General features: G+C 51.5%; 1 protein-coding gene across 1 annotated transcript; it reads left to right on the top strand.

Annotated features, from left to right (window-relative positions):
- Positions 1-717: 717 nt before the first annotated feature.
- Positions 718-9,616, top strand: IRF8 (interferon regulatory factor 8). The gene is made up of 9 exons (XM_061369936.1): positions 718-786; positions 2,549-2,723; positions 3,699-3,882; positions 4,910-4,998; positions 5,452-5,563; positions 5,872-5,919; positions 6,598-6,984; positions 7,303-7,418; positions 8,497-9,616. The coding sequence occupies exons 2-9, from the start codon at positions 2,550-2,552 to the stop codon at positions 8,671-8,673; spliced, it is 1,287 nt and encodes a 428-aa protein (XP_061225920.1). The 5' UTR covers positions 718-786; position 2,549; the 3' UTR covers positions 8,674-9,616.
- The last annotated feature ends 8,434 nt before the right edge of the window (positions 9,617-18,050 follow it).

The raw sequence follows: 18,050 nt of genomic DNA, 5'->3' as shown, positions 1-18,050 counted from the left end.
GTCTGATCTGGGACTGGGGTGAACTGATCGAGGACTGGGGAGACAGGTCTAGGACTGAAGATGAACCAGTTGGGGACGGGGTATGGATTGATTGGGCACTGGGAGACTGGTCTGTGACTGGGGATGGACTGAACTTGGACTGGGGATGGAACGATCTAGGACTGGGGATGAATCAGTTGGGGACTGGGATGGACTGAGATGAGACTGAGGAGACTGGTTGGGAACTCTGGGACTGGGGAAACTGGTCGGACTATTGGGTATGGATCGATCGGAGACTGGACTGAAACTTGGGAAGGACCAGTCTGGGACTGGGGAGACTGGTCTGGGACTGGTGTGAGACTGGGAAGGGATCAATGGGAGCCTGTGGAGCCCGGTCCGTGCCTGTGGCCAGCCCGACTCCGGGCACCGTGCGCTCAGCGGGGGACAGGCGGGACACGAGTGACCCTACCACCCACCTGGAGACCCCGCCCCCTCAATGGCCACGCCCCCACGAAGCCACGCCCCCGTCCAGGCCACGCCCCCTCCCCGTGGCTGATTTCCCGGAAAGGCTCTCTCTTCGGAGAACGCGGCGCCAGCCGCGCATGCCCAGCTAGGAGGCTTCCCATTGGACAGCCGAAAGCGGAGGCAGCTCCCCATTGGGTGGGGTGGGCGCGGGGAGAGAGGGGGGTAAGGCTGGCTATTGGCTGGGCCGCGCGCGAGTGTGGGCGCTGGCGGGCTCGCCCCCTTCCGGGCGGTTATAAAAGGGCGGTAGCGCGGGTGAGGAGTGGGTGCGGCGGCGTGGAGCGGGTGAGGATCGCGGAGCGTATACCGGGTACGGGAGGGATGCGCGGCCATAGGAGGCCATGGGGGTGCTGCGAGGGCTGGAGCAGCTCTGCTCTGGAGCCAGGCTGAGAGAGCTGGGCTGGGGCAGCCTGGAGAAGGGAAGGCTCCTGAAGGGGAGACCTTAGAGCAGCTCCAGTGCCTAAAGGGGCTGCAGGAAACCTGGAGAGGGGCTTGGGACAAGGGCCTGTAGGGACAGGGCAAGGGGAATGCCTTGAACCTGCTAGAAGGGAGACTGAGATGAGCTCTTAGGCAGAAGCTCTTCCCTGTGAGGGTGCTGAGGTGCTGGCACAGGGTGCCCAGAGAAGCTGTGGCTGCCCCATCCCTGGCAGTGTTCAAGGCCAGGTTGGACACAGGGGCTTGGAGCAAGCTGCTCCAGTGAAAGGTGCCCATGGCAGGGGTTGGAACTGGATGAGCTTTAAGCTCCCTTCCATCCCAACCCATCCCCATGGACCACTGGCTGATGGTGCAGTGCTGCCTCTGCCAGTCCTATATTCTTTCTGGTTGTCCTGGTGTGGGGCTGGTGCCCTGCATGCTGCAGGGAGGGCTCTTTGCCTGTGTTGTGTGTGCTGATTTGTGCCACTGGGGCCAGCCTGGAGGGCTTGGGCAGCCTTCCATGGAGGGGAATGGAGCTCTGACCTCTGCCAGTGATGATGGAAACAAGCTGTTTAGAAAGCAGGCAGGTCTAGAAGAGAGTCTCATTTCAGCTGGTGTTTCTGAGGCTCTTCATCTTGCTATAACTCCAGAGCATGCTCATAGGTTGTGTGCTCCCATTTATGGCATGTGCTTTGGGGTGTCCGGCTTTGGAGGGGCAGCTGGGATCCGACATTGGTGGCTGGTGGTATTAGCTCTCACCATCCCCAAAACCAGGGGGTCTGTTGATGGCAGAAGGGTCTGTGTGCCCTACTGAGTAGCAGTAGGGCAATGGGGAAGGGACAGAAGTTGGTGGTACTGATCTGGTGTGAGCAAAGCAGGGACCACCGGTACGGGCTGTACTGGAAACGTCCTTGTTTTCACCCCAAAAACCTTCCTGTGGGGCAGTAAAGAAAAGGAAATCGGGGAAAGGCAGTCCTGTAAAACTTGGAGCAGGGCTTTGAGCCTGGGGCTGCTGATCCCTCCTGCCAGGCCACCAGCTCCTGAAGTCCATATAGGTCTTACCATGGAGGTGATGGAGGATGCCAGGAAGGCTAATCCTGGTGCTTTGCCTTCAGTTGGGCAGGAGAAGCTTTCTCATGGATCCTCCATAAAGTTACTCAGTGATTTTGGCTCAAAATGACCAGAGGTCCCCAATAATGGGGGTGTGACTTCATCCCGCATCTTGGCGTCCATCCTCTGTTGGAGAGGGTCGGTAGTGTGGCCCCATCCCTGTCTTCTGCAGATGCTAATGAGTGTCTGCCCTGGGATGATCTGCCCAGAGTCACTTGCTCAGTTGACAGCAGGACCAGGTGCTTTAGTCCCTTTTCATCTGCTTCCTATGTAACTTACTCCTTTTACTGCTGCAGGAAAGCACCAGATCAGCCTGGTTTTGTGAGCAGAGCTTTGATTGATAGAGTGGGAGGATGTAATAACTCAGAATAAGTTGCCTTGATTTTTTCTTCATTATGAAAGAAGCAGGGGGATGTTTTAATGTGCAGACATGGGACATGAGCACAGCATAATCCTTGTACCCCAGCTGTGCTGGGACAATCCTAGGGGAACTAATGGGGCTTGGATCTCTCATGCCATGCAGGATGTGCGACCGCAACGGTGGCCGGCGGCTGCGGCAGTGGCTCATTGAGCAGATCGACAGCGAGCTCTACCCTGGGCTTATCTGGGAGAATGAGGAGAAAACCATGTTCCGCATCCCATGGAAACACGCTGGGAAGCAGGACTACAACCAGGAGGTGGATGCATCTATTTTCAAGGTAAGGCCAGATGGTTAATGTGTTTTATCAACAGTTTCTGAGCTCTATAGTGCTGTTTTCCCCCATGCTGATAGTGCTGCTGGTGCGAGATGTCCATGCTGTCTATAGCTTTTGCATCTCTACCCTTTGGAAGAGATGCTTCACCCCACAATTGGTCTCCAAGCCTCTTTTGGGGGTATCTATTCCTTTTTGCCAAATGTTGGTACCACTTTTAGGTTTGACATGAGGAGGAGCTGGATGTGTTCGTTTTAACTTGCTCTAAACTTATTACCAGGTTATTACTGATAAAAGGCCTTTGCAGGAGGGAAGGAAGTCTTGGATGTCACTGAAGGGGGGGGGGGGGGGGATTTCCAGTTTTTTGGGAAAAACTGGAAAATTCCATCCTGAACTAGAAAGGTCAGGAATTGCCTTCCCTCTGCCCCCACTTCCAAATACTGGTAAGCAAGTTCACTTTCAAGGCAGTGACCACTGGTTAGTGGTTGGTTCAAGAGCACTGGGTTATGAGGATGGCATTGAATTCACCTATCTGGAAATATAGAAATATCTATTAAAAGTAAATATGTGTAGAAAAAAACAAACAATTTTTCAGTCTCCTTTCAATGGTAAAATGTATTCTCCTTCCAAAAGCATGTTCTGATCTTACAAAGAAAGCGGCTCTCCTTTATTAGCCAGAAGCTGGAAAATTAGGTTTATTTTGATTTTAATTGAGGTGTTATCAGTGTTATCACTACTTCTGCAGTGATTCCTCAAATCCCCAGCAGCTCCTGACCTGTAGGTGCGGAGATGAAGCCACATTTGATGATCTTGACTTCTGCTTTCTAAAGCCTGGGCGCTGCAGCCCTTTGCACACCTGTGAGCATCACTGGGCAGGTGGTGCTGCTCCGCACCCAGATGCTTGTCCCTGTGTGTGCACGTGTCTGCAGTCTAGGAGCTCGTATGGAGGGTTATTCTGTGGTGGTGGTTGCTTTGTTTTAGGCCTGGGCTGTTTTCAAAGGCAAGTTCAAAGAAGGCGACAAAGCGGAACCGGCCACATGGAAGACGCGGCTGCGCTGCGCTTTGAACAAGAGCCCTGACTTTGAGGAGGTGACAGACAGGTCCCAGCTCGACATCTCTGAGCCCTACAAGGTCTACAGGATCGTGCCAGAGGAGGAGCAGAAAAGTGAGTGCCCTGATAAATGACTGACCCTGGTTGGTGCTGTGAGTAGCCAGACTCCTGCTGCTGATCTGTATCTGAGCCATCTGCTTTTTCTTGGCCGGTCTCTGCTCTTGTGCTGTGATGCTTTGCTGGTCCTGCTTTGCACATGTCCCCTCTGTCACTGTGGTAGCAAGAAAGGGCAGACTTTTTTTCTACACCCCTAGACAGCTGCTTAGGATATCAGGGATAACTGCAGCATCATAGAATAGTTAGGGTTGGAAAGGACGTTAGGATCATCTAGTTCCAAGCCCCCTTCTGTGAGCATCCATCCTGTAAAGATGATGCAGAGGCAAACCCAACGTCATTCACACCTTGATGAGGGTACTTGAGCCCCATCCTTTTGTCCTCCCAATGCCTGCCCTAGGTGGATGTCCAGGAGCTGCAGTCAATCCCATCTCTTGGCAGCAGTGATTAGCAGCAGAGAGCAGTTGCTGCTGTGCGGTCTGGTGCAGCACAGGTCACACTAAGTATATCTCATTGTGGTTGCGGGTGTGTGTGTGCTTTTCCTTTTAAGTGTAAAATACTTGAGAAGTGTTGCTGTCAGGAAATCTGCCTTTAGCCTCTCAGTCCCCTTCAGCCACATTCATATGGGGGACGTGCTGCTGCTATGCAAATGGCACTGCAGGTTCCCACCAGCAGCATGACTGCGCTTGGTGCAAAAAGGAGAAGCAGCAGCTCCGGTCTCTGGGGTGCTCAGAAAAAACCCATCCCTCTCCTCTGCTCTAGCTCTGTCTCTGCTACAGGCCAGACTCAATTTGCCTCGCTATTGGTCACTGTGCAATGGGGCAATGGGCTGCAAGCTGGGTTTTGTCAATGCAGCTCTGGAAGTGGCTGTGAGCCCCCTGAGGTGCTGTTATGTGGCTTTGCTGTCCTGTGGTTCTCAACTTCATAACTTTCATGGGGTGAAGGGTTTCTGAAGCCCAGTGGTGACACAAGCTGTAGCTATGGGGGTGTGTGTGTGTCCTCACTGCATCCTGGCCTCCCTTTCCAGGCAAAGCAGGCATTGCCAATGGGAGCAGCCTGAATGAAGTCACAGAGATGGACTGCAACTCCTCTGCAATCGATGATCTCATGAAAGAGGTGAGCCTTCACTGTGGGTGACTTGCTGGAGGTGGGCTCATGTCCAATTGCCTGATAATGTTTGTTGCCTTCCTAAAGTTCAGTCTGCAGAGCATTGGGGAGCAGCACTGGGTATTGCAGCTCATTCATGTGAGCCAGCACATGGCTGTGATGAGCACCTCATGCTTTATTTGCATCCGGGCCAGTGAGACCTTTGCTGGGGAATGGAGGCTGCTTTTCAGCTCTGATCCCCTTCTTGGCCATGTTGCATTGGGCTGCTTCTGCTCAGTAGCCCTGAAGGGTGTTATTTGAGTGGAAGGGGAAGGCCAAACTTGATCTTTCTAACCAAATTCATTGGCATCCTGTTGGCGTTGCCATTTGGACCCTCTCTGAGCACTGCAGGTGTCTCAGTGTAGGTCAGTGGCTGCCTGAGGTATTGAACCTGCTCTGATCTCAGTGCCTGCTGTCTCACAGTCCCCCTGTGTAGATGAATATCTGGGGATCATCAAGAGAAGCCCCTCACCACCCCAGGAGACCTGCAGAAACCCCCCAATACCTGACTGGTGGGTGCAGCAGCCCAGCCCTGGTAAGTAGCTTTTATGTGATGTCTGATGGGACTAAGGCAGGAGATGATGTGTAATGGACAACAGTTGTATTTTATCTTTCTTATTAATGCTTAAAGTACTAATTATGAGCACTGTCGTTGGTACCAGGCAATTAACCAGGCACTGCTCACGATTAAATCCACTTGGAAGTGTTTATTCCCATCTCCTGTGTGAGAGCTGGGAAGCCTGATGTGCCTGGCACAGAAAACCAGGAGGCTGGTGGAGAGGAGGGGACTGGGATTTGGGAACTGGGCATGTAGGCTCAGTTTGGCTTTCTCTCTACCCACAGCATTACCACTGATGAATGGATACTCCAGCTACGAGCAGCATCATTCAGGTAAAGGCAGGTCCCCAGCTTGACTGCAGACTGTGGCCGTCAGATGCCTCTTTGGTGCTTGGCCTCATGTGTGTTGTAGCAGAAGGTGACTGCTCCCTGCCTTTGGGGGGGAGGCTTTGCTTTGGGGGTGCTGCATCCTCCTGAGTATACACAGGCTTTGCATGCAAAGTAGGGTCACATCCTGCTTTGTGTCCTGTGGCCATGGCACTGGCATGGGGAGTTGCCCTGGGATCAACCATGTCTTTGGCATGGAGAGATCTGGCAACAGTAAGGGAAGTGTGGAGCAAAGGCAGGAGGAAGGGGTTTAGTATCGGGAGCTCTTGCTTGATCAGCACTGCTACCAGCCTGGGTGATGGAGAAGTCCTCTGACAAGGTCGTCAGGATTGGAACAGGCTTCCCAAGGAAGTGATGGAATTGCCATCCCTGGAAGTGTTCCCAAACCATGTAGCCAAGGCCCTCAGTCATGTGGGTTAGTGGTGGCCTTGGCAGTGCTGGGGAGCGGTTGGACTTGATCTTAAAGGTCTTTTCCAGCCTGGTTGATTCCATGGTGGAGATCTCCATCAAGTGAGACTCATTCCCGTGAAGTTCTGCAGCTCCCGCAGGGTTTGTGCATTGCAGTGAAGAGCAGGCAGGGTTTGTCTTCCCCTGATGGTGTTTCCCATCCCCATCATTCCGCAGGCTATTCCCAGATGGTGATCAGCTTCTTCTACGGTGGGAGGCTGGTGGGGCGCATCACCACGTCGTGCAGCGAGGGCTGCCGGCTCTCGCTCAGCCAGCCCTCCAGCCATGGGGAGAAGCTCTATGCTCCGGATGCCCTGGAGCACGTGCGGTTCCCCTCTGCTGATGCCATCCAGAACGACCGCCAGAAGCAGATCACCAAGAAGCTCTTTGGGCACTTGGAGAGGGGGGTCCTGCTGCACAGCAACAAGCAGGGCATCTTCATCAAGAGGCTCTGCCAGGGCAGGGTCTTCTGGAGCGGCAACACCATGGTCTACAAGGACAGGCCCAACAAGCTGGACCGGGATGAGGTGGTGAAGATATTTGATACCAACTCATTCTTTAGAGGTTTGTAGGAGCATTCCCATCTTTATCCATTCAGTGGGGTTGGAAGGGTAGAGCCCTTTTGCCTTAGAGCACTTTGAAGTTGTCCCTGCCCATCACTGATGGGTTACCCAAGTGTTCTGCATGAGTAGCTGATGCTACCAGATCTAGGGAGGAATAACCTGGTGTTTTGTGTCACTTGGCAAACGCATCCCAATTGAAGGCTTTGCACAACAAAGCAGCTTCTCTTGAGCCCACAGCCTTCCTCTGTGTCAGGGTGCTTGGTCCCAGACCTGTGTAGCAAAGGCTGGCAGGCAGTTTCCAACTGTTCTCTCCTTGCAGAGCTGCAGCAGTATTACAACAACCAGGGCCGCTTCCCAGAGAGCAGAGTCATGCTGTGCTTCGGAGAGGAGTTCCCAGATGCAGTGCCGCTGCGGTGTAAGCTCATCCTTGTGCAGGTATGGAGGGTTGCCCTTGGGAGCAATGATGCTGGATTTCCCACCTTGTATGGACCATATTCCCCCTTTTTCCCCCTCAAATAGGGCTTTAGCTTCATCCCCCAGAACCGTGGTCATTTGGGTGCTTGAATTGATGGGGTGGTGTGGCATGGGTACCTGCTTATCCACAGCCTCCTGAGAGGTGCTTTGGGCTGTTGCTTGTCAGAGACTCCTTGATCTGAGTAGATCATGTTTGCAAACAAAGCTCCCAAATGGAAAAAGCTTTCTTTAAACTCCTAGAAATCTGCTCTCTTCCTTCTCTTTGTGCCTTTTGGCACTGGGACCTGTGCCCTCCCATTTAGGAAACAGTGGAATAAATCCCTGGAATGGTTAAGTGAAAGATTCAAGCTGAACAGCCAGTAGATGTGGTGAACAACCATGGTGGACAGCAGTGGGGTTGGGAAACCTTCAGGGGGGTGAAGGAGGAGATGGGATGAGAGGGGCAGTCCCCATGGCTCTGGCCAGATAATTCTCCCTGGAGCAGCTGGAACAATTCTGGGATCTCAAAGCCTTGGGGCGATCACCAGGGTGTTCCTGAAGCCTGCACCCAGTGTGGGACCCCCTTGGGCTAAGAAGGCTGTGGAAGCAGGGAAATGGCAGGAGGACACAGGGAGAGTGCTGCACCTGCCCTTCAGCAAACAGACCCACCAAGTCTGTGAGGTCCTGATTTCACAAGTTCAGAGACTGGTCCTTTGCCTCCTGCACATCTTTCTGCCCTGGTCACCTCCTCCTGCTTTGTGTGTCCGCACCAGCACTTTGCATGTGCTGTCTCCTACCTCCCTATAGCTCTGCTGGGAGAGGAGCTCCTATTATAGAGGTATTTGTGCCAAGGTGGCTTGTGCAGTTGGACATGTTGGCCTGGCTGGACCTGGCTACCCATGTCTGGTGTTACAATGGCTCTGCTGTGTCTCTCCCGCCCTATTCCGTACTGCTTGAATTGATGCGGGTGGATGCCATCGGTGGGAGATGCCCAGAGAGTGTCCTCTTCATTCAGTGTCTCCATGACTTTTAGTGGTCTTCATGACTTCTTCTTGTGCAGGTGGAGCAGCTGTGTGTCAGGCAGGTGGTGGAGGAGGCCGGGAAGACCTGCAGCAGCAGCCCCATGCTCCCCATAGCTGATGAGACGCAGCATGACCAAGTGTACAGGATCTTCCAGGACATCTGTGCAACGCACCAGCGGCCGCTCTTCAGGGAAAACCAGCAGATTGCTGTCTGAGCCTCCTTCTCTGCAGTCATAGCGTGGTGGTTTGGGGTGATCCAGACCCAGTTTTGTCCTCTTAGTGCCTGAATTCCCTTTCTGGAAAGTTGGCTTTTGTTGTTTGCTGTTTCCAGTCCAGAGTCTATAAATACAACAGTAAAAATTGCTGTAGGTTGGGTGCTCAGCATCCATCCTGCCAACACGACCTTCACTGATAGAAATGACTTGTACCCAGTAGGGTAGTCCCATTGTCTGTAGCTAATGGCAGGGGGAGGAGGGAGTGTCTGGGGTTGGCTTTGCTTTGTGTTGTCTTTGTTCATGGCCAGTCAAGCAGATCCAAAGCTCAACAGCTATAACGCCCTGCACTAGTGGTTTGCAGCTCAGGCCTTTCTGAGAGTAGCAATTTATTAGGGGATAACTCTTCAGAAGGCCTTAAGATGCTCAAGTATAGGAAATCCTTTCTGTAAATCAGCTTTTCTCCGCCCAAAGACCTCTGCTGATGGAAGCCAGGGTATGCCTTCCAAGCAGGACCTTCTCAAATCCCTCTATTTTTGCTATCTGTAATACTGAAGTATTTTGAAATTTGGAAATGCACAGATTATATATGTGAATGTTGAATATAAGAGTTTAGAAATCTTAATTTTTCCTAACCAGAGACAGAGTTTATATAAATATTAAATATCTTTTATTTTCAAGATCGCAGCGTAGTTGAATAGTTCGGCTTCACCCTCCCAAATGCATGTGTTGGTCCCTCCCAAGCATGACCAGGCAGTTGCACCCATGTGTAAATCCTCATTAACATGCTTTGTGGGTTGACACAAAGCATGTTCATGCAGCTGACACAAACCAGGACTGCACATGTGTGCGTACTACTAAGCTGCCTATTTATTTTATGCCTGACATTTATTGACTCTTTTGTATTTTTTTATCCCCCCCTGCAATTAAAGTGCTATGTTTTGTATTTCTCTTGCAATGTGGTTCTTGGTTGTGATGAGTGGGAGCTCAAACCTGATGGGGGGAATCTGGTATCTCTGGCTTGCTCCTGCCCTTGTCTTCACTGCAGTGGGATCTGTGTTAATCTGCTGTCACCTCCCTCCTGCTCCATCTCTGGGATGGAGCCAAAATGCTGTGATGCAATGGAGGAAGAAAAGGGTGTCATTTGCATAGCCTTAATTCCAGGGGTTGTGAAGGTAGATCCCTGCTCATCCTCCACAGCACTGAGCTGGGTCATGGGGTGGGGGCAGTTATTTATGGTCCTCCTCCCATTATTGCCTGCTTGAGCATTTCCCCGCTGTCCTTTCCATCCAGCTTTCTCACTGGCTTTGTTTAGTGGGCATGGTGGTGTTTGTTCAAAACCAAGAGCAAAAAGGGAGTCGCACCACTGTAGAATGAGGTCCGTGGTGCAGCGGGGGAGGCAGAGCATCTGTACCCTCACCTGCCTTCATGTCAAGGCTGTGTGGGGCAATGCATCAAGAGGCTCTGGAAGGGGTGCGAGGACTGCGTTTGGTCCATCTCTTGCCCACTGTGAAGGACAAATGTGAACTCTGGCTCCATCTCCATAGCAGGCTGTGCCATCTGTGGGTCAGCCCTGCTAATGGGTGCAGACAGGGAAGTACCAGTCCTCATGGTGTGACGCTGGTACCCAACATACCGGGGGGATGTAGGCACTTGCAAAGGGGATGCCTGTAGATCCAAGCAGCTGGAGCATCATCCATCCTTAGGAGATGGATGCGAAGCTATCTTCCCTGCTTGGGTGAGACCTTTCCAATCATGAGCGTGTGCGGAGGGCACATTTAAGGTGACTTACCTTGAATTGGGGTGAGTTGACCCCAGCTCAGTTCTGCCAGGAGGCTGCTCTGTCTGTAGGATTGCCAAGTGGTTTGGATGAGCAGCTTGGTCTTCCCAATGAAGCCTCCCTGAAAGAACTAAGTGCTCAGCTCTTGTGGAACTTGAGGCTGACTCCCCTGCATCCCTTCAGGGCAAGCCCCTGAGGTTGCAGTCCCAAGGAACAGTAGGTACACAGCAAGACACGCATAGAGCAACTTAAAGGTGCTCTAGGATGGGAGACCCAACTGTTATTTGATGTTTATCTTGTAGGATTAAGGGGGGCCCTGGATTCCAAGGTATTTATACAATGAGCAGCCTTCTCTATGGCTAATATGTGCTCTGTGCCCCAACGGTGTTGGTGGGATGCTTTTAGTCCTGTCTCTTCCCCTATGCACATCCCTTTCTGGCATTACAGCACGTGGCTTTGGTGCTTGTGAGTGGAGATGGTGCAGACCAAGATTTTTGAGGATGCACCAGGACACTAAGGGCAATAAGTGCCCAAATCCTTTAAGCTCTTATGGGATGCTTGGTCATAGAGATGGAGATGGCACCTTGTAGGTGCACCATCACCATTCCCCCCCGCAGCCTTTCCCTGCTCCTGAGGACCATCACAGTGTTCCCATGGGGTTTAATCCTGTCCCAGGCCTTGTTGCTCCCTCAGAGCATGAGGAAGACTCACCCCACCATGGGTGAGTTGGCAGCAAGGGCCTGCTATGGTTTGTGCTGGAATAATGCAGACCCCGTTGTGAAGTGCATGATGGGCTCAGGCTGGGACACTATAAATGCCACTTGCGGTTTCCCTACATGTGCTGGTGTGAGTTCTTCCTCAGAAACCACCATCCTGAGCTGCCTGGAGCCGTGTGCTGCATCCTCAGGGCTCTTTCAATTTCCACCCCAAGACCACGGAGAAGCAGCAGCAGGGAGCGGAGGTGCCTTCTGTTGGATGCAGCTGCACCGCTTGTTTTTAGTGCTACCATCAGAGCCCAGAGATCAGTCTGGGTCCATTCTGTGCCTCGCTCCACAAAACCAGCAGCACTATTCCCATCCCAAACAGCTTCCAAGCTATGTCGAAGAGGAGGCAACTAGTGGGTGTAGAGGGACTGGGAAGGACACTGTGGCACAGCATCATGTGGCAGAGGTGGGATGCAGGAATGATAACACATTAGGGTGCATTACTATGTGCAGGGGTCCCCTTGTTTGCTCAGGGCTCAGGTAGGACTTGCAGTGTTGGGTATTATCTGTCCCAAGCTGCATTTCCAATATGAGAGAAGCCTTCAAGGCTGATATTTACTCACAAAGGACCAGATACTTCATCAGATAGGAGCAGGTTTGGGGCAACTGTGCCCCAAAGCCAGGAGGAATTCCTCCACCTCTCATGCTTTTCCTTGGCCAGGCAAGCAGGACACTGCTGATCCCATCACCTTTGTTGGGAAGCTGGTGCTGGTGGTCTCCAAAAGCATCCTCACCCCATCCCTGTGCCTCACCTGGCCCTGAGTGAGCTGTGCAGTGCATCTGTGTCAAGCCTCAGTGGTTTTGGGTGACTGGGACTCAAATACTTTCGTTGGTTTCTGTTCACTTGGGTTCTTCTCTATCACTTCACTGAAGTGAAACCTTGTGCCTGGTGTCAGCGCTTCTTCATCAATGGCTTATCTGTTGGCAAGTCCTAACTATCCTGTGTCTGCCTCTGAGGGTCCTGCCTCCACATCGCATCTGTGGCAAAGGCTGCATCCTCTATGCTTAATTATCCTGGGTAGCAGGAATGAGAAGATCAAAGGCTGTCCTCCCCAGAATGTGTCTTGCTTGCCCAAGTGTGGTCTCCTACACTTTGAGCATGTATTTGAGTTGGGGCAGCAATACCATGAAACTCCTGCCTAATGTAAATGTACTTCCTTGCTTCCTGTGAAGGCCAAACCAGATACCAGGTCCTGCTGCTCCCCTGGAGAGGGCTGCAATCCCTGTGGACATGTGAAGGTACTTTCTGGGACATGCCCATAGTAAACTCCTACCTTCAGGAACAGAAGGGCAGAGCAGAAGTTTCTCATGGGAAGGAGGCTTCCATGGAGGAAGAGTGACCTTTACTTGCAGGAGATACACGGTTCCCCTCAAAGGTGTTTGGGAAGGAGAAGTGTGCTTACCCAATCCTTGTATCAGCCATCAGAGAAGGACGGACCAGGGCAGACAACAAGGGTGAATTTTCTATCGATCCTGTCTCTAAGGTCTTCCAGCATCTACTCCATGGTGTTAATGGAACGCTTTGATTTCTGGGTGCTGCAAACGACTTGATAAACACTGCAGCCCCTACCTGATGTTTTGTTCACTGACTTGGGGTGTTATTTGGGTTCAAAGCCAGCCTTCTGAGATTCATCATGACCCAGGGCATGAAGCATTGTCCTGGGGAGAAAATAAGCCTGGTTATACCCTGCTATCAGTGTTCATAATGTGCTTCAGTGTTCATAATGTGCTTTTCCATTACATGCCTTTCAACAAATACAAAAAGGATCACTGAGTGTGGCTTCAGGAGCAGAATTCAATGTCTATGAATAAAATGAGCTTCTACCCTTTCCTCCTACATGCTTGAAGCACAGTGTGAGGAGTTCCCTGGTGACAAATGTGCATGGAGAACAGGCTTGCTGGGCTGGGGAGAAGAAAGGTGAAGTTTGGTCCAGCTAAAACTATTAAAATCTAGCTCATTTCAACCTGGAAAAGCAGAGAGGCTTTGCAGACACCTCCATCCATCTCCGGGGGCCAAGTGCTCTGCACCCAGAGATGACCACAGGTCTCAGCTCACAGTTGAACTGCTCGGGAATGCAGCATGCACCAGCTACAGCTGCTTCCTCCAACCTGCTGCTGCTTGGCCCCCATAGGCGTTAGAAGGCAAACAGTCGCTTTTTATTTCTAGACACCAGGGTTTCCAGCACTGATTGCTCAATGCCCCATTTCAGCACAGCAGCCTGTCCATGGTGAGCATCTCTGGGCTCTTCCTGTGAGAGTGTTGTAATATGGGAAGCAACCTCCTTCTCATGGTCACCACCGGCAGGACATCTCCTCCCTTGCCTTTGGGAAGGCAAGAGAGAGGTATGGGGGCTTATCTCCAAAGTGTTTGTGTCCCCTTTGGTGGTCTTATCGCCAAGGATACCTCTGGGGTGCCATGTGAAGGAAGAGTGGAAGGATAACACACCCAGAGCTGTCTTTGGTGAACCTCAAGGGATGTGCACCGTTTTGTGAGTGCTCAATGAGCAGTTATGTGGCACTTCCAATTCACACTTGCTTTGGATGGCCACCTACATGGCCATGACTTGGTTCGTGTGTCAAACCACAGGGCTCAGAGCCAGACCTGAGCAGGCAATGGGAGCAGCTCTGGGCATCCCAGCTCCATCAGGACTGTCCAAAAAGAAAAAGGGCAGTGGGAAGACCTGAGGATGAGGATGCTGAAGCTGCAGGGTCTGAGCCAGGGGAAGCAGCCAGCCTGTGTTTCCTCAAGCTAAACTTGGCTGCAGAAAGGTCTCACGCAGAGGAAAAGGAGATCCCAAGCTCCAGCAAGCGTGACAGCCACTTATTTCCTTGCATCCATTTTGACAGATGGCCCCTTCCTCCTGCAAGCCTTTGCCATAGCAGAAGGCACAAGGTCATGAAAACAGGCTCCACCCAAGCCACATCTGCAAAAATACACAGAGAAGAGAAGAAATTTGGTGATGCTTGTGCTGGTTTGTCAGAGCTTTGGGTTTATTATGAGACCAAGCCTGTGAAACTGAGGTCCAGGCTGAAATCCCCTCCCTTCCCCTCCAGTTTGCATGCACCTAGATGGCATGCCCTGCTCTGAGCCTGGTTTTAGTGTGTGTGATTTCTTGTAATAACACTAACACCCTGATGCACCAAAGTGTCTGGAACCATAAAATAAAGCCAGACAGTTTGTGTGTACCAGGTAATCTGGCCCTTTGCTGCTCCTTGGAAGGGTAACATGGAAGAACTTTGACCCAGACCTAGAACTGATGGGAAGTTCTATTGATAGGAAGAAGCAAAAGGGCATTTCAGGCTGATGCATGAAGAGAGTTTTGTAATGTGGCAATTAAGAACTCAATCCAAGGTGGAAAACCATTTCCATTCCTCCTTTTATTCCCATCCCCATTGTGTGAGAGTAGCTGGGTGCTCCAAAAAGTTGCTCTAGCTGTTATGAGAGCTTAATTCACATGGCTTATGTAGAGCTTCCTTTACCTGTGTTGGATGTTTTACACAGAACCACAAATCGTAGAATCCCAGATTGGTTTGTGTTGGAAGGGATCTTAAAGCTCATCCAGCTCCAACCCCTGTCATGGGCAGGGACACCTTCCACTAGAGCAGCTTGCTCCAAACCCCTGTGTCCAACCTGGCCTTGAGCACTACCAGGGATGGGGCAGCCACAGCTTCTCTGGGCACCCTGTGCCAGCTCCTTACAATGAATGATTTTGAGTATGAATGATGGAGTAAGCAGGCTATGGATTTCAATAATATCAACCTCCAGTGTGCTGCAGTTTTTTGGTTCTTCTTCTGATGCTCTTCAAAGGGAGTTTTGTGATTCATCTCCTGCATCTCCACTGCAGTGAGCCAAGAAGTGATAGAGACAATGCCTGGGTGTGGGAGCTGCTGCTGTGAATCCAGCTGTGCTCTGCTGCTGACTGTGGTCCTGCTGGGTCAAACTGTGAGCTCAGCTGCCATAAAACCCTGTAGTCTGTAACTCAAGGCTGAGGGAGAGCAGATGGCAGAGACAGCCTCCATAACACTGGAGAGCAAAGCATGTGGATGGGACTTCTGCTTGCAAGCTGAGTGCTGGAGGAGGTGGCTGTGCCATGCAAATGTTTGCAGGACCTAGGGAGAGGTGATGGGTTTAAACTTAAACAAAGGAGATTCAAGTCAGATATAAGGGAAAAGGTCTTTACTGTGAGGGTGCTGAGGCTCAAACAGGTTTCCCAAAGAAGTGGTAAATGCTTCATTCCTGGCAATGCTCAAGGCCAGGTTGGACGGGGCTTGGAGCAACCTGCTCTAGTGTGAGGTGTCCCTGCCTGTGGCAGGGGGTTGGAACTGGATGATCTTAAGGTCCTTTCTAACCCAAACCATTCTATAAGTCTATGATTTGGACAGAGGTGTGTGGAGCAGACCTGGATAGGGAGATCAGTGATGTCCCTTAAGCAGCAGTTCTGGCCTCTGGCTGATCTGAATGTAGTACTTGGATCTGGCTGTGATTGGAGATTGCACCTACGTCTTAGTGTGGTGGTGAGCTCCAGCTCAGAAGCTGGAGCTGTAATTGAGTGATAACTTATTTGCTCACTGAGCCCATAAAGAAAACACACATTTCCTTGAAATCAGATGCCTTGGTGCACTGGAGCTAGGTCTCCATCCATGCCAGACTGCAGTGGCCATGTCCAGAAGCCATAAAACATCCCCCTGGTCTCTCCATGCCAGCGAAGTCACCTCCACTGGTTAAACCAAGGGTGCCCTTCTCCTCATTCAACCCTGGTCTCTTCCCACACCCATTCCCTGTTTAGCCCTGCACCTTATGGAAAACACTGTGCAAACCCACCCTGGGACCTGAAACTTCTTGAGGCTCCTGGTGAGGTTCCTACCAAAATCAGCATTTCCCCATTTTTGTGCAGAGCGGGTCCCCGTGAGCTGGGTGCTGCAGCTCCTGGGGGAGGCCTGGGGTGGGGGGACCAAGGTATGTGGAACCAGCACGGTGGTTCGAAACAAGTGATTCCCTCGCCTGGATCTTTCTGTTCTGTATTTCTCTTGAGAAGTAACCACTTCTCCCCGAGATAAATCTGGCCCATGGACACGTCCGCAGGGTGCAGAAGGCAGCTCGCCTTCCCAGCAAGAAAATAGAGAGAGGCATCGGGCCTCAATGGGGAATCAATGAAATTATAAGCTTCTATCTTTATTGGTTTTGCCTTTGAAGTTAGGTGATGTAAATGCATAACATGGAATAAAAGCTGGTAGAGTTAAAGCCAAGCTTCCAGGAGATGCTTGGATGGGGCTTTGAGTACCCTGGTCTACTGGAAGGTGTCAGGGGAGCTGGAACCAGATGATCTCTAAGGTCCCTTCCAATCCAAACCACTCTATGTTTTTCCACCCTGCCCAAGTAAAGATAGTTTGGTTTCATTTTATTGTTTAAAAAAAAATCCCAAATATTTAGAATTTGCCGTTTTGTTTTGCTGCTTCTACCCAAGTTCCTACTTTGGGGTCTTCTCTGCTGTAATTGCCCATCACCTTAAACGAAACCTCCTTCCCCAGGGTGCTGCTGAGATCTGGACCCACTCCACAAAGGGATGGGCAAAGCCTCACAGCTCTATCTCCTGGGGTGCTTTCGGGTGGAGAAAGGACAATTTGATAGCACTTAAGGCAATGAAGGAAAAAGCAGTGGGAAATGTGTCCTTGTGGTGTCACCAGCAAGGGCAAGGGGAGCCCGAAGGAAGGAGCTTTGTGGTGGGAAAGGTGGGGAAGCTGGGGAAGGTGGGCTGTGGTGTTCACCACCAAACAGCAGATCAAAATCTGAGGGATGAGGATGCATGGAGGAAAACATACATTGCTGATGGAGCAAAGGAGGAGCTGATGGAAGTCAATAGAGAATGGTGAACATGAGCCATACCAACGTCTGCTTAGTATCCAGCTAGCCCAGGTCTTACACCCAACATCAGTCAATAGACCCCTGTGAGAGGAAGAAGTAGGCCTGGAAGGTGAATCTTGGGGCTCTGAACCACAGAAAACGGTGGCTGAGAGACAGTCTGGTTGTGCCTGCAGTGTGATAGCTCATAGTCCCCAGCTCTGCTCTTCTCCATGGATGTCATTAATGCTCTTAACCTGCTCAAGGGTGTGTTGGCCATCCCTTATGAAGTGATGGCCAAGAGGTGGAGAAAAGAGGGGAGAGGAGAGAGAAGGGTATCCCCATTGGGCAGAAAACTCCGCTGGTGACTCCTGGGAAGGGGGAATCTCCTGATGAGCCTGAGAGCATCTCTAATGCACAGCACTGTATTGGTTCCTCTTTCCTGGCCACAGCAAGCGACGGTGTTGAGTCTCCTTTTGTGGAGGCAGGAGGCCAAGCACGGCAGGGGAAAATGAACCTGTTGTGCCCAGCCTTGGGGTACCCTTGGGGTGGATTGTGGGAAACTCTCGGTCTCTACAACAGACTGGAAATTCTGGTGTAATTATAGCCCTGCCGTGGGTTGTGAGAAACCAAGGGGCTTTACAGGTTGCTCTGCTGGGCAGTCAAAGTCACGGTGTGCAACTCCCCCAGGAGAAACATCGAGCCCCAACTGAGCCAAGGGGTGAAGCGGGGCAGGATCAGTGCGAGCCCTAAGCCATCCCCTTGGAATCCCCTTTCTCTGACTCTGCAGAGCCAGGAGTACATCACCATACAGTGGTGATGGCTCAGGGGAAATGGGTTTTGGAGGAAGGCAATGGCTTGGGGTGTTTAGAAAAAGCACTGGAAGATGTGCTCCAAGGTTGCTGTGAATGGTAGAGCCCATCTGCTTGATTTCCCCTCTATCAGCCTTTCTGGGTGAAGCTTCTCACACCAAGGATGAACCAGAAAGCATAGAGAA

This window comes from Neopsephotus bourkii, unplaced genomic scaffold (assembly GCF_033783945.1).
Source record: "Neopsephotus bourkii isolate Nb327-2 ecotype Australia unplaced genomic scaffold, CSIRO-AGI_Nbou_v1 NB_1525, whole genome shotgun sequence".
Lineage (NCBI taxonomy): Eukaryota > Metazoa > Chordata > Aves > Psittaciformes > Psittacidae > Neopsephotus > Neopsephotus bourkii.
Note: the sequence above shows the minus strand (reverse complement) of the source record. Positions and strands in the feature narration are given on the sequence as shown.